The sequence below is a fragment of the Epinephelus lanceolatus genome, chromosome 16, assembly GCF_041903045.1.
Source record: "Epinephelus lanceolatus isolate andai-2023 chromosome 16, ASM4190304v1, whole genome shotgun sequence".
Lineage (NCBI taxonomy): Eukaryota > Metazoa > Chordata > Actinopteri > Perciformes > Serranidae > Epinephelus > Epinephelus lanceolatus.
Window position 1 is genome coordinate 9,558,266 of NC_135749.1, and position 24,706 is coordinate 9,582,971.

At 41.7% G+C, this 24,706-nt stretch overlaps 1 protein-coding gene across 1 annotated transcript in view; it reads left to right on the forward strand.

Moving 5' to 3' along the window:
- eepd1 (endonuclease/exonuclease/phosphatase family domain containing 1) overlaps nucleotides 1-24,706 on the forward strand; it is a 47,807-nt gene that overhangs the window by 17,512 nt on the left and 5,589 nt on the right. The window contains exon 3 of the mRNA XM_033637234.2: nucleotides 12,556-12,607. Coding sequence (XP_033493125.1) covers nucleotides 12,556-12,607 — 52 coding nt within the window. The remainder of the gene's footprint in view (nucleotides 1-12,555; nucleotides 12,608-24,706) is intronic.

Here is a 24,706-nt window from a genome sequence, read left to right on the forward strand (position 1 = left end):
TTTAAGCTGCATTGCAAACATTCATTTAGCTTTTCACCTTCAATAATGTTAGTAGATGTTAACAAGTACAATGGTACAAGTGCAGTTAATTTTGCCATCGATTTATGTATGTTCATAGGTGTATATATTTTTGTTCAGAGAGGAACTGTTTCTTCCTTACACAGAATCTTCTCATAACCCGTCCAAAGAAGAAGCACATTTATTGTCACCGTCTCTGCTGCTCTTTCACTCTGTGCTGTGCTGTACTGCAGCCCGGAGCTCGTTCTTTATTGAGTCCTCGAAAATCCTAAGAGGCATTTTTTATGTTCAAGGTCATCTCTACTGCTGCTGCTCGTCACTTCTTATGCAACCTTGTGCCTGTCCTCAGATTTGCCTTTAATCTGACAAATACTGGAGCAGACACTCTCTTCAGCTTCACCGTGTCGTGTTTGTGTCTGCACAACAGCTGTAGATGGGACCCAGAGATCCACTGCGCTCACGACAGGCTCTGTTGTCACAGTGACACTTGGCGAATTAGGCTCGATGTCACGGAGTGTGTCTGCGACCTTTGTTTGTGTTTTCGCCCTCATGTGTGTGTCTGTGTGTGTTTTCATTCTTTAAGTGTTGTTTGGATTATCTCCTTCAGACACAGCACATTGTGTCGGCCTCTGAGGGCCCGAGGTACAATCAAAGCAGCGGCTGCATCACCGAGTCAGCATCATCCTTTACGTCCACATGACATGACTGAAGCTCAGGAGAGCTCAGGGTGTGCTGGGACTGAAGCCCTGCCAGTAGAAACGGGAGAATCAGGATCTGAGCCAGCGGGAGTGGAGCAGGGTTTCTGCAAGAGTTGCTTTCATTGTGCAGCGTGATCACACCTACAGTAGAGGAAAGGGGTATTGTCCCTCTGACTGCAGGCCTGTTTGTTCTGAAAACAGGATCTGCGGACTGATTACGAAGGCGACAAGGTTTCTGCCTCGACTCTCAGTATTATGTAATGTGAGGCTGCTCAGTCGGGCGGGGCGGACAAGCAGTAGGAAACAGAGACTATAGAAACTATATATGCCTGGTTGTGATGTTAAAGGTTCTGTATGCGACATTCACAACACAATAATGAAGTCAAGCTACCTCTGTGTGTTGTAATCTAATTATTCCCTTTAATATTAGCTCCCTGAAACAGAGATTTGCATACTGTTTAGAAAAGTTTGTGTCATCCTTTGTTGTTTGTTTTGCACGCAAGGTATCACCTGATCTTCTTACCAAAATCTAAATTTATTGAGCCTTTTTTCAGGCCCAGAGCTTTGCACACATCTCGATCCATTTTCACCTCCTCACAGCCTCTTTATCCTTCACCTACTGTACCGTACGGGCTGCGGCCTGCTGAATATGCATCAGCAGCTGCTTTAATTGATTCTCATTCCAGTCACAGTGAACGAGGGAGCCAATGTGTTAAGAATTAAGATTTACATACCTAGAAATAGTTCAGAATGTGGCTCTGGTGAGTTCATTTCCAAATCCTGACACAATGCAGTGCTCCCTGGTTTGTGCCAGCATGCTTCAGTAATACATGAGCTGAATGAAGAGGGTATTACCACACTTGGGTTATTTTTATCACCCTAAGTTGATGTGTGTTGACATGTCAGGATACACAGCTCTACTGTTTCCAAGAATTTAGATTTGTGGTAGACTTAATGTGATTTAATCTGAACATACCATAGGTTAGCGTACACTGGGAGACTACACACACACACACACACACACACACACACTAACCTGAAACACAATCAATACTCAACAGTTTAGTCGTCCTGCCGCAGACTGTATAAGAATCATGAAAATAGCAATCGTAACGTCACTAGTTGTTTTGTGGACTCCCATTTTTAAGCTTTGAGTCTGGCATTTTGGGCACCCCCATCTTGTTTTTTTGGGGGCAACAAAACATATTTTAGCCACCTAAAAAAAGTCCCATCTAAAAACATCTATGGCAGTTTAAGTATACGCTATATTAAGAGTAATTTCACTGCTTTACAATTCCGTCAGATAACCCATTTTGACGGTGGAGCCATAAACAGTTTCCGTTCCCCATCTATGCTCTCGTCACAGTCACCAGACCCCATTGACAAAAAGAGTAATTTTAGCTTGCTGAACACAGGAGCAGCTAGTCTACTGCTGCGTCTTTAAGTTGGTTAGTTTGTTATATTGTGTGACATTGGTGAATCTAAACTGACCCTTTTGAATGCCACAGGCACACAAAAAAACTAAAATATTACAAGTTTGAGGCAGCAGTAGTCCAGCAGCTCCTGTGTTCAGAAACATTAAATTACTGTTTTTCTTAATGAGGTTTGGCATTGAAGAGAGCGATACAACGGATTCATTTTCCCATTGGAAATCATTGTCTGACATTAAAGCAAGTCAGTGAAAATATTCTAAATATCGCGTACACTTAAACTGATGTTGATTTTTTTTCGGTGGGACCTTTTTTTAGGTGGCTAAAAAACATTTTGTTGCTGACCCCTTCTGCAGCAATAGATTGCTTAGCTTCCATGTCAGACTCCAGCCTGCTTAGTCTGGGGCCGTTTAGTGGCCGTTTTGGTAAGCAACCAGAACCAGGGCGAGAGAGACAGGATCTGGAATTCGATGGATGTGCCTTTCCGTCAAAATAAAAGCACCAAGCTAATAAAAATGCAGTGAAACTTTTTAACTTAAAGAAAATAATTTACAAGAAAAGCCCCAAAGCCATTAAGTTAACCTTTTTCTTTTATTGTATTTAACTGTATTACAAGTTATTGTCTATTTCAGTTGTCTGTTTTATTTAATAGGCACTTGATCCTAGTTTTGTACATTATACCTGTAGTTTGTAAATGCATTTTATTTGATAAAATTTGGGGCGTTGGGGGCAGAAGAGAGAGGAAAACTGCGTGATGCTCGCCATGTAGCATGCTCTATCAACCACAACAACAACAATATGGTACTAAACCGGGGACGGAAATCGATGGTGCGCCAGAATTTAAAGTTTTACTTTGGTGAACACTTTTACTTTGGTGAATTTGGTGAATTCCGGATCCGCTCTCTAGACCAGAACCAGAATCCAGACAAAATTCAGAGTGAATGGAAACCAGGCTCTTTGCCATACGTGAAGAGCCTGGTGACGCGAGGCTAAGCCTGCCGACTGACATCTACTGTATGTAATATACTGTCTATGGATAAGTTCCCCATAAAAAAAAATAAAATACTGTTTTACAAACACTGACAACATCAGCACTTTAATGCATCACAATGAAGTGGTTAAAACCTGACCCCCCGACATGTAATATGAGGACTGAGATGGTACGGGAAATTTACCAGATGGAACAGATAACGTACTCTTTCAGACTCCAAAAGTAAATTTTTATGAAAAGATAGAGCCAAGCTTTACCTTTTTCCCAATTTATACATTTTCTTTTATTTCAAAATGAATGCTTTAAGCTGGCATGTGTTTAGTGTATTTAAAAAAAAAAAAAAAAAAAAAAGAACAGGATGGAAATACTGAAATTAATTGAATAAGTTGCTGGAATTGAAATTAAAACTAAGTTAAAAAAAATCTGAACTGTCCCTTTAAATGATATGATGGCATGTTACACTTGAAAAATTGTCTCCTTGTTCTGTAAAACGTGCAACATGAGGTGACTTATATTCTTAACATCGCTGCCATCTCTCCTGTATGACCTAAATGCTGCGTAACAGCATGGTGGTCAGTCCACGTGTGCAGAGAGTGAATTTGCCCTTTTTACAGCCTTCACAGCCTGATGTGTGAGACCACGTCTGTGTTGTCACTCCTTCATGTTCTCCCTCACTACTGCTGACTGGTTGTTACATGATGCTGGTGCTGTGGGACTCTGTGAATGTGAGTCAGTCTGGAGAGCGTACAGCGCTCCTGTAATACCCAGCAGACACAGCAGCACTTCACTAATAGAAAAGACTGTTATGCAATGTGATTTTCTGTGTGGCTGATTTCGGATTAGTAGGTTAGAGGTGAATGGGGTCAAAGCAATGCCACCAACTTGGTTTCATTGTGTTGCACCACAGAGAATCAGTTTAGCATACGGCACTGCGGGCTGAGCTGAGGGTGTGTGTGAATAAAGCAGCACTTTTCCTCCTCTGGCTCTGATATAATAAAGAGCTCAGATTGAGCTGTGGAAGACTGTGGGTGTCAACTAGCAGGAATTTGGGAACTTATTTGATTCTTATTACTATGTGAGACTTTATTTATGTGCAGAGGCCATTTGTAAAAGGCGTTAATCCAAATGAAATACTGAGGAACGCTTTCCTCACTTCTGTCGCAAATTGCATTGCAAAGCAGTTCCTCTTCAGAGCCAAATGAAGGCAGAGGGGAGAAAGCTGCGGTGCCTCTCGGAAATGTATTGCCTTTTATTGTGCTGACTGTTGGTCTGGAAAATCATTTAAAAAGTAAACAGATAAATGTTTATTGGGCTGTAAAGGCCCCCCCTTCACAGAGCAATAATGTGCTGGCAGATAGAAACGAGGACACCAGTCCAAACTCCCTCAGTCAGAGTCCATCTGATTTTCCCAGCGATCTGGCACTTTAAAGAAACACTGAATTTGCCTTGAGGAAATGTGCTGTTTATTATGTTGAGGATCCAGTTTGGCTGGTGCCATGTGTGTCTGTTGTGTCAACTCTGTCTGACTCTCAGCGTGTGCATGATAATAGAATAAAGCTCTGCTCTTACCATAATGAAACGTTACTGTACATGTTGAACCCTGTATTAAAACCCACCATCTTCAGCATGTTAGATAAGTAAGGTATGGCAAACCTTTGGGTTAAGAACAACACATCATTTCTGAGAGCTGTTTACAGTAACGTCTGTGAATTCTAAAAAGAAAAGCAGGAAGCCGTCTCTGCAAAGTTCCCGTTGAGTTTAAATGTCAGTTTTCATTGCTGTAAGCGCCACAGACAAACTTCTGTTCACCTCCACTGTGCTGAGATCAGGGCAGAAATCTCAGTGTCAGATGTCTTAGAGGCAAATACTTTCAAAACTGCACATACCAGAAGTGAGACAGTATCTCAGTTTTAAAGATCATCACTGTTACTGTTTTCCATCTTCAAATCCAGTGTGGGTGGTTCTGTCTTCACCTTGAATTCTATGAATTCGAATGTACTTTGCTTTTATTTGGGTAATGTGATTTGTCTGGCTCTTTGAATTGGTTGAGACTACAGACTGAAGGACAGGTTAAAAACACTACATAATACTTTGGGTCATTAATGGATTTATTTAGGCATATTTTGCTTAGAGTGGCTGTAAGACTTTGTAACTTTTGAAAGAGAAAATAATGACATCTTCCTCTTAAAAAGGACACGCTGAATTCACAGGAAACAAAACCAAAACAGTCTTAAACTTCTACATGAAAAAGGAGTACATGAAGAAATTTAGGAGCACAGTGAAACATGTTGAAGTGACACAGAGTTTATTAAGTTATTGCTAGCATATTTATACTGTGCATGTGTGTGTGCGTGTGTGTGTGCTCATTCTGCTCGTGTGCAATTATGATGTGAAAACCAGTGGAGGACTGTGGAAGTGAAGGAAGAACTCGGAGCTTTTACTTATGTAAAAGTAGAAATACAAGTGTAGAAATACTCTGTTACAAGTAAAAGACCTGCATTTAAAACCTTACCAAAGTAAAAGTACAAAAGTATTAGCATCAAAATATACTTAAAGTACCAAAAGTAAAAGTACTCATTATGCAGAATGGACTGTTTCAGAATGATATATGTTGCATTATAATTATTGATGCATTAATGTGTTCATCACTTTAATGTGGGAGCTCATTTTAACTACTTAACATATTTTACCAGCTGTGTAGCTCATAATTCAATCAAGATTATTTGTCCTAATCTATAATATTACATTATTATTTTTTATTTCTTGGCAATATTTTGTATTATTAACATGAATATGCAAAGTAAATTTATCAAATAAATGTAGTGGAGTAAAAAGTACAATATTTGCCTCTGAGATGTAGCGGAGTAGTATGAAGGAGCAGAAAATAAAAATACTCAAGTACCTCAAAACTGTTCTGTACAGTAATGGAGTAAATGTACTTAGTTACTTTTCACTACTGAAAAACATCAGTTATATTGGCATTTTGAGCCAAGTCACATTAAAAGTATGTGCTCTCCCTCTGCCGGCTCCAGTGGGGGTTGAAGTGACTGCGGGGTCACAGTAGCTTTGCTAACGTTGGTGTTAGCTGCCCTGTTGTAATTAGCCACCATGCCAACAATAATGTTAACCATGTCGGGTAATGTAAAGTGCGAACACATTCTCACTCCGACCTCGTCACTTATTGATGTTTGGTCATGGACTTTCCACGTCCAAATACGATGTGAAAGGTACCCTGGGTGCATTGGTGTTTGACGCTCTGGGACACCATGTCAAGTTCTCCTTGTTACATGCATTGTGTTCTTTCAAAATACACCTCCGTTTTCACTGGCAATTTACCATTTACATGCAGTCTCTTTCAAAATAAAAGCACTACATCAGTACAACACCGCATGGGGTTAAGTTTAGGAAAAAAGAACAGGGTTTGGATTTAGAATCTTGCAAGATGTGAACACTGCTCTCCTGGGTGAAAGTCGGTGTTTGTTGGACTCATCTATCAACTTTTGCCGCATTAACTTTTGTTCTTGTCCCGCCACGTTTCCCCCTGATGCCACTAAGTGCCGTTAAACTATTACGGCGATCGGCTGCATTTCATGCCAGCGTTAAAGGACGGCTTTTTTTGTCAGTAGCCATGTTTCCATCAGCCTGTTTAGATGCGCATCTAGAAGTATTGCATCGGAAAATTATGATGGAAACGCCAAAATTCGAATTAAAATCCCCTGATTCACACAAACTAAAATACGCTCACTTTAGCTGGGTTTTGGTTGATTCGAAAAAATGTTGATTCACAAAACAGGGGATGAAAACAGTTATGTTCGAATTAAGTCGTAGCGCACCTCTCTCCATGGTGATATCTACACTCCGGGTCGGGAAGGCGGTAATGCATTTACAAGCTGGTTGCCAACCGCCAGAAAACGTAGAAGAAGAAGAATGCAAGACTTGTTTTGTTTCCAGTTCTGCGGAAAACTCGCACGAGTTTGTAGTTTTCACCAAAGTCCGTACATTTAATGGAAACACACAGGATTCGTATTTCTTTTAATGCGCATTTTCCAATGATTCGAATCACTTTTGGATGGAAACATAGCTAGTGTCTCACGCCACAAGTTACTGCCCAAGCACCAGATTTCGACTACTTTGGAGTGAGACCAGGTTTAAAGTGCAAAGCCTCGTTAGTCGAACCTTGCGATTCCCCCTCACCTGATTCTTTCTACTCATTTATTTTTTGCTCAAACTTAAAATGAACGGGTTCAGGTTTAGCGACGTCTGCACTTTTAACTTTAACTTATAGCCTCTCGTACCAATATGTTTTTTCAGTGTTGTTCACCTTTCTCTCACTCAACAACAGCTGCATCATCAACGAAAACTCTACTGTGATTGGCACATCGCTGCTTGAATGATTTTTGAATGATTAGCAGTAGGTAGGTTGTAGTCAAATCTATTTCTAGAGGCATTGGCTACTTGCACTGTTGAGCCTTGTCCCAGTCACACTGCCTAATAATGACGTCTTTAAAGTGACTCGAGAGAATCTTGGGAGATGAAATTTATCCTGTAATTATCATTAAACTGCCGCTGTTCAGCAGAAGTTGCCTAGTCTTCCTTTAGGGTGTCGTTTCAATTCAATTCAATTTTATTTATAAAGCCCAATATCACAAATCACAATTTGCCTCACAGGGCTTTACAGCATACGACATCCCTCTGTCCTTAAGACCCTCACAGCGGATAAGGAAAAACTCCCCAAAAAAACCCCTTTAACGGGGAAAAAAAAACGGTAGAAACCTCAGGAAGAGCAACTGAGGAGGGATCCCTCTTCCAGGACGGACAGACGTGCAATAGATGTCGTACAGAACAGATCAGCATAATAAATTAACAGTAATCCATATGACACAATGAGACAGAGAGAGAGAGAGAGAGAGAGAGAGAGAGAGAGAGAGATGCAGGTAATGACAGTAGCTTACAACAACATTAATGAAAGTAATAATATTATAGTTATAGTTCTGGCTACTGTGGTACAATATGTTGAAAGTATGTATTAATATCTGACAGTATACTTGTGTGACAATAGTCATATGTGTATAATAACAGTAGAAGTATGACTAATGACTAATGATGGCAGCAGCAGCAGGAGGCATCTGGCAGGACCACGGCAGCAGCACAACCACACACGTCACACTGTCCAGGCACCGCTGTGATATGAGTTAATCTGAGAGACAGTGGAGCACAAAGGCTCCGGAGAAGAAGCCGAGTTAGTGACATCCAGAATGGCCGAGTTAGCAAGATGCAGTAATAGGATGAGAGTGAGAGAGAGAGAGAGAGAGAGAGAGAGAGAGAGAGAGAGAGAGAGAGAGAGAGAGAGAGGGAGCCCGGTGTATTATAGGGGGTCCTCCGGCAGACTAGGCCTAAGTCAGCCTAACTAGGGGCTGGTACAGGGCAAGCCTGAGCCAGCCCTAACTATAAGCTTTATCAAAGAGGAAAGTCTTAAGTCTAGTCTTAAATGTGGAGACGGTGTCTGCCTCCCGGACCGTAACAGGAAGATGATTCCACAGGAGAGGAGCCTGATAGCTGAAGGCTCTGGCTCCTGATCTGCTTTTGGAGACTTTAGGGACCACGAGTAACCCTGCGTTCTCAGAGCGCAGTGTTCTGGTGGGATAATATGGCACTATGAGCTCTCTAAGATATGACGGAGCTTGACCATTTAGAGCTTTATAAGTTAACAGTAGGATTTTAAATTCAATTCTGGATTTTACAGGGAGCCAGTGCAGAGAAGCTAAAACAGGAGAAATATGATCTCGTTTCTTAGTTCCTGTTAGTACACGAGCTGCTGCATTCTGAATTAGCTGGAGAGTTTTTAAGGACTTACTAGAGCTACCTGATAATAGAGAGTTACAGTAATCCAGCCTTGAGGTAACAAAAGCGTGGACCAATTTTTCTGCATCTTTTCGGGTCAGGATAGGCCTAATTTTCGCAATATTACGCAGATGAAAAAATGCAGTCCGTGAGGTTTGCTTTAAATGAGAATTAAAAGACAAATCTTGATCAAATATTACTCCGAGGTTTCTTACGGTAGTGCTAGAGGCCAGAGCAATGCCATCTGGAGAAACTATGTCATCAGATAAAGAGTCTCTGAGTTGTTTGGGGCCAAGAACAATAACTTCAGTTTTGTCTGAATTTAACATCAGGAAATTGGTGCTCATCCAATTTTTTATGTCTTTAAGGCAGTTATGGAGTTTAGTTAATTGATTACTTTCTTCTGGCTTCATCGATAAATACAACTGTGTATCATCCGCATAACAATGGAAATTTATAGAGTGATTTCTAATGATGTTACCTAAAGGAAGCATATATAGAGTAAATAGGATTGGTCCGAGCACAGAACCTTGCGGAACTCCAAAACAAACTTTGGTACGTAAGGATGATTCATTACGAACGTCAACAAATTGAAAACGATCAGATAAATAAGATTTAAACCAGGTTAGTGCAGAACCTTTTAGGCCAATTAAGTGATCCAGTCTCTGCAGTAGAATTTGATGGTCAATTGTGTCAAACGCCGCACTAAGATCTAATAAAACAAGAACAGAGACGAGTCCTTTGTCTGAAGCAATCAGAAGGTCATTTGTAATTTTAACTAGTGCTGTCTCAGTGCTATGATGCACTCTAAATCCTGACTGAAATTCCTCAAATAAATTATTATCCTGGAGAAAATCACACAGCTGGTCTGCGACTACTTTCTCAAGGATCTTTGACATAAAGGGAAGATTAGATATTGGTCTATAGTTGGCTAACACCTCTGGATCCAGGGTGGGCTTTTTTAGGAGAGGTTTAATTACAGCTACCTTAAAAGACTGTGGTACATAGCCTGTTAATAGGGATATATTGATCATATCTAATATATGAGTGTTAACTAAAGGAAAGACCTCCTTAAGTAGCCTAGTTGGGATGGGGTCTAAGAGACACGTTGATGATTTAGATGAAGAAATCACTGCGGTCAATTCTTGAAGAGAAATTGGGGAGAAGCAATCTAAATATATATTAGATTCTACAGCTGTGTTTGAGGTTAGATAGGTAGGCCTACCATCTGAGGGCAGGAGGTCATGAATTTTGCCTCTAATAGTTAGAATTTTGTCATTAAAAAAGCTCATAAAATCATTACTGCTAAGGGCCAAAGGAATACAAGGCTCAATAGAGCTTTGACTCTCAGTCAGCCTGGCTACAGTGCTGAAAAGAAACCTGGGGTTGTTCTTGTTTTCTTCTATTAATGCTGAGTAATAGTTTGCTCTGGCATTGCGGAGGCCCCTCTTATAAGTTTTGAGACTGTCTGTCCAGATTAAACGAGATTCTTCCAGTTTGGTTAATCGCCAATTCCTTTCAAATTTTCGCGATATTTGTTTTAACCTACGGGTTTGAGAGTTATACCAAGGAGCAAACTTTCTTTGCTTTGTTAACTTCTTTTTAAGAGGAGCTACAGAGTCGAGCGTTGTTCGCAGCGAGCCTACGGCGCTATCAACAAAATGATCAATTTGGGAGAGGTTAAAGTCGGCACGGGAAACCTCTGTTACTGAAGGTATTGGTATTGAATTTAACGACGAAGTAATCTTTTCCTTAAATTTTGTGACAGCACTATCTGATAAACATCTAGTATAGTAACTGTTGCTGAGTGGCGTGTAATCGAGTAAAAAGAAATCAAAAGTAATCAGATAATGATCTGATAGCAAGGGATTCTGTGGAAAGACTTTTAGGTTATCAATTTCAATTCCATACGTCAGAACTAGATCGAGGGTATGGTTAAAACAGTGAGTGGGTTCATGTACACCCTGACTGAAGCCAATGGAGTCTATTAATGAGATAAACGCGGTAGCCAGGGAGTCATTATCAACGTCGACATGAATGTTAAAATCGCCTACAATAATAACTTTATCTGATTTAAGAACTAAACTGGATAAAAACTCTGAGAATTCAGATACAAATTCAGAATACGGGCCAGGAGCACGGTACACTATAACAAATAAAAGTGGCTGCGAGGTTTTCCAGGTCGGATGTAAAGCACTAAGAACGAGGCTTTCAAATGAATTATAATCTAGTTTAGGTTTAGGGCTGATTAACAGACTAGAGTTAAAAATGGCTGCAACTCCCCCTCCTCGGCCGCTGCCTCGAGGAATGTGGGTATTATTATGACTGGGAGGAGTGGACTCATTTAGACTAACATATTCATCTTGACACAGCCAGGTTTCAGTGAGACTGAGTAAATCAATATGATTATCTGATATTAATTCGTTTACTAACACTGCTTTAGACGATAGAGACCTGATATTTAACAGTCCGCATTTAATTCTCCTGTTTTGTCTTTCTGTCACAGAAGAGGTTTTAATTTTTATGAGGTTGTTATGCACAACTCCTCTTTGTTTAATTTTAGATTTAAATAATTTAGGTGGTCGGGGGACAGACACCGTTTGTATAAAACTATGAAAACTATGGCTGGGTAACTGAACTAGAAGCTCAGAGAGGCGTTTAGGACTGCAACTCTCTGTCCTGGTCTCAACTCTGGGTTGTCAGGGATTTAAATTACTAATAAAATTTGCCAGGTTCCTAGAAATGAGAGCAGCTCCATCCAAAGTGGGGTGAATGCCGTCTCTCCTAATAAGACCAGGTTTTCCCCAGAAAGTTTGCCAATTATTAACAAAACCCACATCGTTTGCTGGACACCACCTGGACAGCCAGCGATTAAATGATGACATGCGGCTAAACATGTCATCACTGGTCAGATTTGGGAGGGGTCCAGAGAAAACTACGGAGTCCGACATCGTTTTTGCATATTCACACACCGAGGCAATATTAATTTTAGTGACCTCCGATTGGCGTAACCGGGTGTCATTGCCGCCGACGTGAATAACAATCTTACTGAATCTACGTTTAGCTTTAGCCAGCAGTTTTAAATTTGATTCAATGTCGCCCGCTCTGGCCCCAGGGATACATTTGACTATAGCCGCTGGTGTTGCTAACTTCACGTTCCTCAGAATAGAGCTGCCAATAACCAGAGTTTTATCCTCAGCGGGTGTCGTTTAAAGCGACTGCATGAATATTTGGACATTTCTGGCTCTGACATCTCCCAGCAGTAGTATCAGAGAAGACAGTGTGGTGGCCAGCAATGCACACAAGTTCTCCCACATCACACACACTGTGCCAGTTTTCAGCGGGACTGTCTCATTAATCTACAAACAAAAATTCATGCCATCAGATGCTATAATTAGATAAAAAATGTACACAGGGTGGCTTTAAATATTTTACTCTGGCTAAATGGTGGCCATGCAAGACTCATCCAGTGGAACAGTCTGTGGTGTTTGGATGTCAGGTGTTGATATGTTGGTATATGTAGTTAGAATGTATGTGTAGGCTGAATGTAAAGTCCATCTTCTCTTTCTGTTTCCAGCATCAAGTTACTGGCGGTTCAGGACCTGCTGGAGCGGGAGGCTCTCGATAAGGTAAAGTGGAGCTGTGCACCCGACTGCTCTCTGTCTGGGTCACACTGTCAGAGTGTGTGTGGGGGGGGGCTGTTACTGTAGGTGTGAAAGGCTGCTGTGATTTGCAGCATTATAAATGAGATGACTCACCACTCGGTGGAATGTGCTCAGAAACTCTCGCTCAGTGTTTTCACATTTATTTAATGTGTTGCTGTTATGCAAATGTTCCCTCTTTCCCTCCGCTCTCTCGCTCTGTGTCTCTGTCTCCTGAGTGTAAATGTCTTCTATTTCGAGGCTCACATTGAAGTTTGAACTGTGTTAGCGCTCTCCTGTGCTTTCATTACTATAAATATGACGGCGGTTGCTATGAGTCGGAGGGTGCCCTCTTCAGCAGTGTCAGTAATCAGGATTAAAATTCTTTTTAAATAGCAGAATAAACAATTTTGCTGGCACTTTTTTGCTGATAGCTGGGAGTTATTCAGCATGAGAGGAAGCTTGGGCTGCAGCCTTTAACCATGTTAAACCTGATCACTCCATTACTTGCACCGATCTAATTGAGGAAAATATGAAATATACAACATTTTCCACATATTTACTGCATATTTAGAGCAAGATCTGTCTTGAAATATGTGTCATTCCTCTGTTACATCATGTTATACCGCTGATCTGAGGGGTTAGTGCTCAAAATTCCAGTATTGAAACTTCTAAAATGTTAAATCGTGTTAGTGTTGAACTTTACAGGAAAAATCAGTTTCATAGCAACCCACATTTTATTGTAATAGTTTTGATCAAAGGTCAGAATAACACCACACCCTCCTGTATTATTACAGAGGAATGAGTGTTGGTTGTAAACAGCTTTCCAGCAGAGTTCAATGAGTCTTTTTGGCTTTCTTTCTGATAAGAAGATTGTTATCAATCTCGTGTGTTACTGTTAGTCCAGAACTGGAGTCAATATGTAGTTATCTTAGCTTAGCATAAGGACCAGAAGCAGGGGGAAACTTTTGTCCAAACGTTCAGAGTACACCTCCCAACACCTGAACCAAAGTTCACTAATTAAAGGTCTAGTGTGTAGGATTCACTGGCATCTAGCGTTGAGGTTGCAGATTGCAGCCAACTGAAACTTCAATCGTATGCCAAGCGTGTAGGAGAACTACGGTAGCCAACGTGACATATGAGAATAGCCCCGTCTAGAGCCAGTGTTTAGTTTGTCCATTCTGAGCTACTGTAGAAACAACATGTTAGACTCAGTGGAATAGGACTTACTCCCATGCTGTGTCTGAAATCATGTACTTCTGTACTTAGACTTAATATTTTGAGTGCATAAGTGCGTTCACACTGAGAAGTATGGAAAAATGCAGTGCACTATGAGTACCAGGATGGTGCACTCAAAACGGTCAAGAAGTTGAGTGTGGAACTATGGACACTTCTTGCCCTCAATGGTCGCCATCTTGGCTACGTAGCAGAAGGGGAGGGACCACTTTTCAAACTGGAAATAGCAGCTGAGGACTGTGCGACCGTGAGCGTCCCTGCATTGTACAAATACATGTGTTTTTTGATTTGAGACACACCACCATGTAGATATAAACGGCTCATTCTAGGGTAACAAAAGCACAACAGTTGTTAGTTTTATGTGATGTTAAACTAATGAAAACAAAGTTATGACTATTATACTCCGTTTCTGCCAGTGTGTCCCTCTGAATCACACACACTGGATCTTTAATGCAAATACAGTATTGATATCAATCTAAACATCTCACTCTTGGAAGGAGAGAAAATGAGCATATTTTCTAAAACGTTGAGATATTTCTTTAGCAAATTTACCACCTTCTAAAATCCCAGTCTGTATCGCAATATTAATACTACTTTACTACATCCATATTTCATTATGACCCAGTTCAACTCAAGTACTTGACTGTTTTCACTTAGAAAGTATTAGTACGAGTACTAATAGAGTTGGAAAAAGTCACAACAGAAAGTGGCAATGTAAAATGTATCCACACCTCTACATGAAATACGTGGTGCTACAAGCTTGGCCAGCCTGGTGAACTATTGTAGCCGGCAAGCTGTAGGGCCAAAGAGACCTGGAAACAGCGTTGAAGGCGAGACCCTGTTGATTCCTATGAAAGTTTCTCAGTGGCACATGAAGCCAAGATAGCTCTATTTCCACGGTATGAAATTACCCCAGTGATTGGCACTGCTTCTTCTACTTGTCCACTGGTCGAGCTGGCTACTTCCAGTTTAGCGCTCTGTCAACATGAATGGGGATAAATTGATTTTGTCTTGCTGCTTTTCTAGACTTTCCAAATGTCATCAGACCAAATGGATTAGATCCTGATAGTGAAACGAGTCATTTCGAGGGGGTTGTGATGCTCAGAAAGTATTCATGGATTTACAGACGTCTCTTTCCCAATGTAAGTCTACGGGGAAAAGTCTTTTTGGGCTCAATGGCATCACATGATGGACTCAGGAGTTGTAATGCAACTGTTTGGCCATTACGAAAATTGGCTTCAAATCCCAGCTAAACACTAGCCTGGAAATCCAGACCCAAATCTAGAAAGATTAAGGGTCTGGCTATGAGTAATGCAAATGGCCCAACTCGAGGGGCGGCACCAAGCATGCATTTGTAAATATCACTGCACGCAATTGGATAACACTACGACCAATCAGAACAATACACGGGGTGACATATCCAGAGTGCTACCAGCGGAGCTAACTGGTAGATTAGACTCTTGCCATATCCAGTCGGCAAAACAGCAAAAACATCCGCCTTGCAAAGGAAAGACTCGAGCGCCGTCTTCTGTTCGTCTTTTAGAGAAAAAGCCAAGTCTAACTCGTTCATTGTAGCGGCCAAAGCCGTTTCAAACAACTGGTGTTCATCCGTAGCCATCTTGCAATGTTTACTGACTGATTCCGGACTTCGTCATCGCAGCGCTGTCGCCATCTGTTTAGCTCGCTTCTGGCCCGCCTATATCAGATACACCAATGTGATTGGTGCAGCTCGGCTCGGCTAGATAATGAGCATCATTACTGATTGCCAGAGTGACTCGCTGAGCAAATTCAAATTGTGCTCTCGCGAGAACTCTGGATTTCCAGGGTAGCTAAACACACTAGCAAGCCAAGAATATCGTAGCACTAGTCAGTTACAATAGGCCTACCTCCCCTGGCGTTTTGTTCTATGGACTAGTCATCAAACCCTAGCCAGATGGTTGAGTGTTTGATCACCAGTCCCAAGAACTCAGGCTACCTAACAAGCTTGCTAACTACTCACAGTCACTATTGAAAAAAGACGCAGCTCGACCTCCTTCTCGTAACTGTCCTTGCCTCCTTTGTGCAGGAGTTTATACAGAGGTTGAATAAAAGTAGTTTACGTAACAGCTAACATGCTACGATTGCTTCCTCTCATTGGACTCTGCTGCTGTTCGTTCCCTTAAAGGTCAACACGGCCAAAAGATTTGCACACATTCACCTCACTCTGCCAGCTAATACTCTGAGTGCGAGGGTTCAAAAATGAATTATGAAGTTTTTCCGTATTGCTGTGAACACAATTTCTGTATCTCAGTTTGTCAGCGTGGATGCTGAGGAAAACATTAAGCTCACAAACAGAGCCACTGATACACAAAGTATGCTGCAAAGTTGGATTGCTCACTCTCTGACTAAGCAGCCGAGATGTAGGGCAGCAGCATTATTGTTCAGATGCCAGTGTATTCGTAAAATGTCAGAGTTCAGCAGTATGATGTGTTCCTCTTCAGCCTACACACTTATTTGCACATGTGCGATGTCACCTTCTGTATTGGCTACCAGATGGATCCTTGGCAGGGAAATCGGAGCTCCGTGGAAAGGGAAGTAGGTTAGCAACAGAGTATTTTGGACGTAGAGAGGGAGGTGGTGGGAGGATGAGTTACCTCTGGACAAGTGGTAGCCCACATTGCAGTGTTTTTACTGCTGCCAGCCTCCCACACTGATTTTCTGCCTGTTCTCCTTTCTCTTCTGTCTTGTCTTAGTCATTAGCACCATCTCTTTTCATCCTCTATCTCCGCAGTGTCTCTTCCTGCGGAGTGAAGAGAGACTTCCTCCGTTGCCTCTCAGATCTTTCTCCTCACTTGGTGCAGTGCAGCTTGCCAAAATATATCTTATTATATGAAACTTTATGCAACAGCAACACTCGTGAAGTTATCAATATACATTTGTTAGTATTGTTGGCAGTAGTTCAATATTAACACAGCTACAGCTTTCAGAGCCTATAGCTAATTTTATTTTAGGGCTCAGTTCATGATACTGAAAATGAGATTCGTCAAATTAGTATCGAAGCTAGCAGGCAGTAAGCTGCTCATTGGCCTGACTGAGGTTAGCTGGTCAGTTCCTGCTCTACAGCTGATTCAGAAGACTCTCAAGAACAGAGAAAGACGTATTTTACTAATGCAAATGTGCTGCATTTCATTGTAAGGAGCACGTGTTCATGCTATAATAGGGCTGTATGGTATTAAAGGAATGCTTCACCCCCCAGATGATTGTTTGTTTATCAGTTACTCACCACATGTTACGTGGAATTATCTCAAGGCAATTGAATCGATCACAACTGGACGTAGTTTGATTCATTTGTTTTTCTCACATGCCTGCAGTGAAAAAAGAATCCTAAAATGGAGAAAATTTCTGTTGAATCGAAGTCACTGGGGTCCACATTTAACTACAGCAACACTGGATCAAAACATCTGTTTAAAAACTGTCACACAACTCATGCAGTATAAACCAAGTCTCATTCTTTCAGTCATATGCTCGGTACTTCACAAACAGACAGCTCCTTCTGATGAGAAACTGAACTTAAAGTCAAACTTATACATTCTCTTCAAAGCCAGATTCCAGTTACAAAAACAGCAATTTTACCTCACTGAATATGAGAGCTACTGGTCAACCACTGCTTCAATCAATAGCCCTTTTTAAACAGGAATTGTGCAAATTTGCGGGAAAGCCCAATCAGTCTTCTTTCAGCATTGGCAGTATAAAAATTAAATCGGGGAGTGCGGCAAAATGCCGCCTACCTACTTTTGTTTATACAGAATGCACCTTTTTCGGGGCAATGGGGGGCGTGAGCAAGTAACAAAATGTGTAGCTCAGCGTGTGACGTAAACAGTGACGTGGGAGGGAAGCCGCGGCTGGTCAGTCCTTCGGCGATTCTCTCGTAAGTCGGCTCGATCTTCACCGTTCCCGTCATCTGACGGTTAATGGCCTCTTCGTTTGCGAGGACAAGGAGGGCGTGCCATTCCTTGTCTCCCCAGTTGCTCATCTTTACAGTGTCTGTCAGGTTTGCGTTTCCCTCTTGCTACTAGCTGCTCGCTAATTCCTGCTATCAGCTGTTTCCTGTTTATCCACCGCCAGTGGGTCGCACGTGTGGCGTCATCAACAGCTCCTCCCACAAGTCATCAACAGCCCCTCCTGTTGCGGAAGGCCGCCTCGGTCTGTTTAAACTAAAAGGGTTCCACCAATATGTCTACCCTACGAGGCGGAAAATTGGGCGCCTCGGATCAACTCGCCAATCCGGCTCTGTGTGTCTAAACGCTCGCAGCTTGCCGGCAAAACGGCCCAACATTCAGGGAAAATTTGGCAGTGTAAAAGGGGCTAGTGGTTTGTTTGTGTTACTGTGTGACTTTGCTGAAACTGAACTAACGGTTTAAAACACAAAAGTCACACAATAGCACAAACTAACTAACTGATTGAGGCAGATTCCAGCTAGTTAAATTCCTGGTTTTGTCAATGGAGTCTGGCTCCGTAAAGAGAACAGATAAGTTTAACTTTTAGTTTGGTTTCCTGTCAGGAAGGTCTGTCTGTTTGGGAGGTACTGAGCATTCGATTATGTAAACAAGACTTGGATTATACTGCACGAGTTGTGTGAGAGCTTGTAAACAGATATTTTGATACAGCCTCATACTTTCCAGCTCCTCCTGGGGGACCCCAGGGCGTTCCCAGGCTAGATGAGATATGTAATCCCTCCAGTGTGTTCTGGGTCTGGAGGCATCCTGATCAGATGCCCGAACCACCTCAACTGACCAAGCTCCGATGTCCGAGCCCCTCACCGTATCTCTAAGGCTGAGCCCAGCCACCCTACGGAGGAAACTCATTTCGGCTGCTTGTATCCGTGATCTCATTCTTTCGGTCACTACCCAGAGCTCATGACCATAGGTGAGGGTTGGGACATAGATGGACCAGTAAATCGACAGCTTTGCCTTCTGGCTCAGCTCCCTCTTCACCATGATGGTCCTGCACAGTGCCTGCATCACTGCAGAGGCTGCACCAAATTGCCGATCCATCTCATGCTCCATTCTACCCTCACTTGTGAACAAGACCCTGAGATACTTGAACTCCCTCGCTTGAGGTAGCAACTCTCCCAACTCGCAGACCCCTTTTACTTAAATACATTCTTTATTCCTTGGAGGCATGAAAAAACGTTCTCTTCACTAATTCAGTGTAACACGGGAGTATTGATGTACAAATGGTCATTTAAGGGGTGAAGTATTCTTTTACCTCCTGGACGCTCTTAGAAAATGGACATTTAAAGATAAATTAAGAATTACAATGGGTGTATTGCTGGGTCTCTTCTCCAGTTTGTCAATGCCTTCACCATCAACTGAACATAACACTGATGTAGCATCACCCACAGTCTTTCGAAGGCTGGATTTGCCTTCAGCCTCCGTCTTGTCACTTCCTGAAGCCACAAAATCCAAATTTGGGAAAGAGGTAGCAGAGCTGAGCTGTGTGAGCAGGCTGCAGCTACCACAGCTGAACAGACTCTCAAAAGACTCTTTCATTCTGACAAAACATAATCTGTGCAAAGTGTGAATCATGAGGATTTGTGTCATAAAAATGTGGCATAGCTAACGTTCAGTGGAAAGACCCTCGGCTGCACAGGATAAATGTCCGTTTAGTCTGAGACATTTTCCAAATACCCATGAGAGCACTTCACTCTAAGTGTGGTGGACATGTTTGCTGGACATGTGCTGTGATTAGTCATTCAGAGAGTTAGTGCCGGTTTTAGACTGTTGTCCTCTGTCTGTTTTGTCGCTAAGGAACTCTGTGTCTGTGGTTAGGCTTCAAGCTCATGATTACTCACACTGTAAAAGGCCTTCCTGGTTACTATCAAATAGCCTTTGTGAAAATACAATAATTAACACGTAATAACTGCAGTAATGACCAAGCTTTTCACCTCATAAAGCACAGAAGTACAAACACACACTCTCCTTGTTGTTTCGTGTTGTGTGGATACTGGCAACCTCACACCCAGTGATCTGGCAGTCGCCTGAAGGTTCAGTGAGTTCACTCTTGTTTGCTCCTAAATGTCTTTATTTGTTCATCCTGCTGTGAAGAGGCTGTCTGTCTTTTTTTTGCTCATGCTTCAGTCACAGTGACCATGAATGGTGTCGGGGAAATGAAAGAAACACAACTGGATATTTGGCCTTTATGAAGTCTGCCTCTTGAGATTCATTTCTCTTTTTAAGAGAGATCTGAGACATACTCATATGTAAACATCCCTGAAAACTACAAAATAAAAAAACAAGGTTTGAAATACAAATCTCGTAATTACTTTTAGAGTCCCTAAACAAATGTCCAGCATTTTGACGTGCCCAACAAAAGTCTCTCATGTGAATTTTCTGATGGTAGACAGGTCCCAAAAAGTTTGCACAGCAACAGAAAATATATTGAATTGTCCAAACAGGCCACTTAAACAAATATTATAATCAGATACAAACAAAAAATATTATTATTTTGGGGCCGTATGTACTTCCTTTGCAACCATGTTGGTTCTCTGCCCTGAAGCCATGTTGGCGCTCTCTGCCGCCCATAATGCAACAGGTGCTACCACCGAACTTTAGATCCAAATAAACTTACGTAAAGAACAATACATTTTTCTTTAACTGAATAATATTTCTAAAGGTGGCATATTTTGAATCATTTTTTAATACATTTGTAATCACTTTTTAATGACGATGAATTTAAATGTTAAAAGAATTATGACAGAAAATTTAAAAGCATTTCAATTAAATTTCAGTAATAATGTCTGGAAGACAGTTAACATCTACTTTACATCCTTTATTGTTTCCTTGCCAAAGTTCTCCTAGCAGCCTTTAGAGGCAGCAGTGTTCATTACAGCCACAACACTAAATTATTAAATAGAATTAAAGGATGGTTTTGCTCTACCAGTAGCGGGGTTAAACGTATTCTCAGGGTTAGGAAGGAGCATGGGGACACTGAAATAATTAAAACAATAAATTAAAGCAGCACTGATCATTTATTAAGACAACCATTATCTCAAATGACATCTCATCACGTGAAAAGTTTTTCTTGACTTGTTTGGTTTGATACTGGTGAAAACCCACAGCATTTGTACGTACCATATGTATTATATCAACATTTCTAATGTCATGTAGCATATGAGCTGACTTTTTCATGGGGTGGTGGAGGGGAATGTAGTGTGTCACTTGGGCAAGACGACTGCAGACCACTGTTGGAGAACAAAAAAACGAGAATGTTTTTTAAGTGAGTCATTGCATTTTCCAGCAGCTTTACCCCAACATGTGGATGTGTTTTTTGTAAGCTGCGGCTGTTTTTCAGCTGGGTATAGTGGAACGAAAACCAGCTGTCTTTTTACCATAACATTGCTGCATTTCCTGCCTGAATGTTGGCACAAAAGCAGCTGTTTTTTACGTCTATCTGGCTGTGTTACCTGCTGAAATAGTGACACAAAGGTGTCTTTTTTTAAAGCCGAAACATTGTTGTGCCACCAAAACAGGGTTTTAAGCCCAAACATGATCTTTTCCTGACCATAACCAAGTGTTTTTCGTGCCTGATTAACTTAACACAGCGTTGTTGAAACCATGGTTTGCAGAAATGCACAGTGCCAACATTTGTTTCTGGTGATTGGGTTGCACCTAGGCTTTTTTTTAAATTTGTTGTCTTTAAAGCCAAATTAAATCTTAATCAGATAATTAAATCTTTGGCAGTGAGAAACGAGCCTCTGCTCTGTGATTTTTTCCTGTACCTGCATGGTCTCGTCCAGGTGTCAGGTGATTCCTCCAGGCCCGGGCTCCTTGCCAGGGCCCCGGCTACATGCTGTGCCCGCACTTCGGTCCTCACAGGCTGAATTATGAGGGTGTTTTGGCAAAGTAATACTTGTTCATCCTTGTTCGCTTTACAGGCTCAATGGCCCCTGGGGACTATAGCTGAACGTAAATGCTGTCGGGGGTTTGAACCCTCCTGGCAGCCTGAAATTGCTTTATTATTAATATTATTACTTACTCAGCAATGGGGAGTGAAAACAGAGTGCAGGTCTGTGGTTGTATATCTCACCACAGCCTGATAGAGCTGTTGTAGCACTGCGTCATAACCTCATAGACTTTATTACGGGACTTAAGTGTTAATTAGTGCTATGGAACTTTGTACTGTCCTTGTAAAAGTGTTGTGTTTGTGTTCCTGTCCCTATGAGGACAGAATGTTTTAACACTTTCCAGAGATCTGTCAAACAATGTGGCCAAAAATGAAGCAGTTTGTGCTTTGCATGTATGTTACAAGTACCCAAAGCCTGGACAAGGAGATATTTAATACATTTAAGATCACAAATAAGTGCTCTCAAGTTAAATTCTGTGCACAAATTATTACAGTAACTGAACACTGTGTTGAACAATATTTAGAAGTTACTTTTATTTCTATCGGCCAAAATCACCATGCAGAAATTTGCCTGAAAGGGTTTTACAAACTGCTTCATCAGATGACACCTGCTAAAGGTGCTTTCACACCTGCCATGTTTGATCCGGTTCAATCGAACTCAAGTTCGTTTGCCCCTTAAGTGCGGTTTGTTTCAGCAGGTGTGAACACAGCAATCGCACCAAGGTGTGCACCAAAACAACCGGACTGAAACCTTCTTGAGGAGGTGGTCTCGGTTGCAAACGAACTCTGGTGCGGTTTGTTTCTGGTGAGAACGTGTTCCCACCTCGAGCCTGTCCATTGCCTTAAAACTCTCACTGTTTATTTTGGACCATAGCTTAAGCTAAGTTCACACTACATGACTGTCAAAGTCAGATCGCTGTAGCCCTGCTGTTACACTACACAACTTGCTGTCTTGTAATTGTGAAGTGATTGTGGTTTTCACACTATATGTCTGACTGACACTATAAGATCTTCCTCCAGGAGGAAACCCGATGATTATGTAATCTGCTGCATGGGTCGACCCAACCAGGGGTTGTGGGGTGTTATACTATAAAATATCAAAGTCAAAGTGACAAAGCAGCACTCTGTTAGGCTAATAACTTACAGAAATGTTACATGCAGTAGTCCACCTTCCACCTCTCTCTTCCCTCCCTCTGTCAGTTTCTTTATGTCACTCTTGAGAGAGCACCGCAGCATACATGTCTCTATCCCCATCCCATGTCTTGCGCTCTTACTGGCTGTAGTTTCCTGACAAGGTCCATGACTGGTCCGGATATTTAGCATGCTAGATATCTGGGGAGCATCTGCGGTCCATAGACGAACCTCTTGGCAGGCGCTTATTTTTTTCCCTTAGACATCAGTTTGCAAAACAGACTGATAGATCACTGAAGAATTGAACCCAGATCCTCCAATGTGCAATTTTTCACTCCCCCCTTTGGACAATAGCATTCATTCAGTGAGCCTTGAGAAGTGTTGAACCCACAACCTCAGGGCGCTTAAGTACCGGTATGCAGCTGTTGAGCTAACACTGATTTTTCCTCTGATCTGGGCTTTCGTCTGAGAGCTCCAAAAATGGTCAGGGAGTGGAAAATCAGGGCTAAAGTTGTGTAGTCTAAGCATCTCAATACCTAAATCACAATGGCTAGCCTTACGCTAAAACAGCGACCCAACTTGAGCTCCTACTTGACTCTAACGTTAATGCAGCGTTATATAAACAGTGTAAATGACCTGCTTGGATCTTTTTGCTTCAGTTTAGGATGGAGACACCAGGTATACTTCAGATTTGTCCCCTTTACATGGGGAACATATGCTAAAATGTCGACACTGTTGTTCAATGCCACGTTCAGTTAGTGCTCAAATTAATGATTCAAGACCATGGATTACATAATTCGAAGCTTGCAGCTTGCACTTTGCAGCTATAGCAAATGTACTTTTGTGTGAGACTTGTGCTCTACTGTAGACATTTATTATTCAAATGCTGCAGGTTGTCAATTCAAATATTAATGGATGTTATTTCAGCGTGGGTCTCTCATGGGGAGGTCGTGTCTGTGTGTGCGTGCACTAGGTGGTGTACCTTTGACTCTCCCGGTGTCCCAAAGGGAGCCTCTCAGGTTAAATTTAGAGCGAGTGGCAGGTCAGCCAGAGCAGCAACCTGAGCCTTCACGAGCATGTCCATCTGTGCTTCTCCCTCTGTTCCTCTCCTTTCCCCTACTTGTTTCATTTACACCCCGAGTTACCTCTGCGTGTTCTCCAGGACGTTACACCATACTGATTTAGCTCTCAGTGATGTCAACGAGACGCTTCCTCTTTCTCACTGTATTTCCTCTGTGAGATAAGGCTATTGGAGTTCAATGAACTCTTTGTTTTTCACTGCGTGTTGGACTGTTAAAACCTCTTTTTGCTGCAAACCAGTGAATCTGCCCTCAAGTGTTAGAATAAAGTACAGCACTCTGCATGAACTCCTCTCTGTCATGTGCTTCATGCAGATTAGGAATAGATCAGAAGCTCTATAGTTGTGTTGGCATTTAATTATCAGATAAACATCAGGAGATGTTTTTTAAGTTAACCACTGTGTGTGTTTTCAGGCCCCTGTGGCGGGTTTTTGTGTTCACCATGCTTGGATTCTCATAGTCATCAACTCACAGTGTCCTTGGCCCGGGTGGCTTATAATGCAGAGTTCTGAATTTCAGCTGTACTACAACAACATTGTTACTAATATTTTCCCCACAGAGCTGCTTAGAGAGTGGTAAAAACCTATGGTTAATATAATCTTAGTGTGTAGAAGCAAAGGAGCAGCCATTTTATTACCATTTTAAATCATTGCCATGTTATTACTACAATGGTCTGGTCTACTTTTAGGCCTACTTCTTTAATATTTCTCCTGCTTGTGTCCTATTATCACCCTATTACCGAAAAAAAAACAATTTA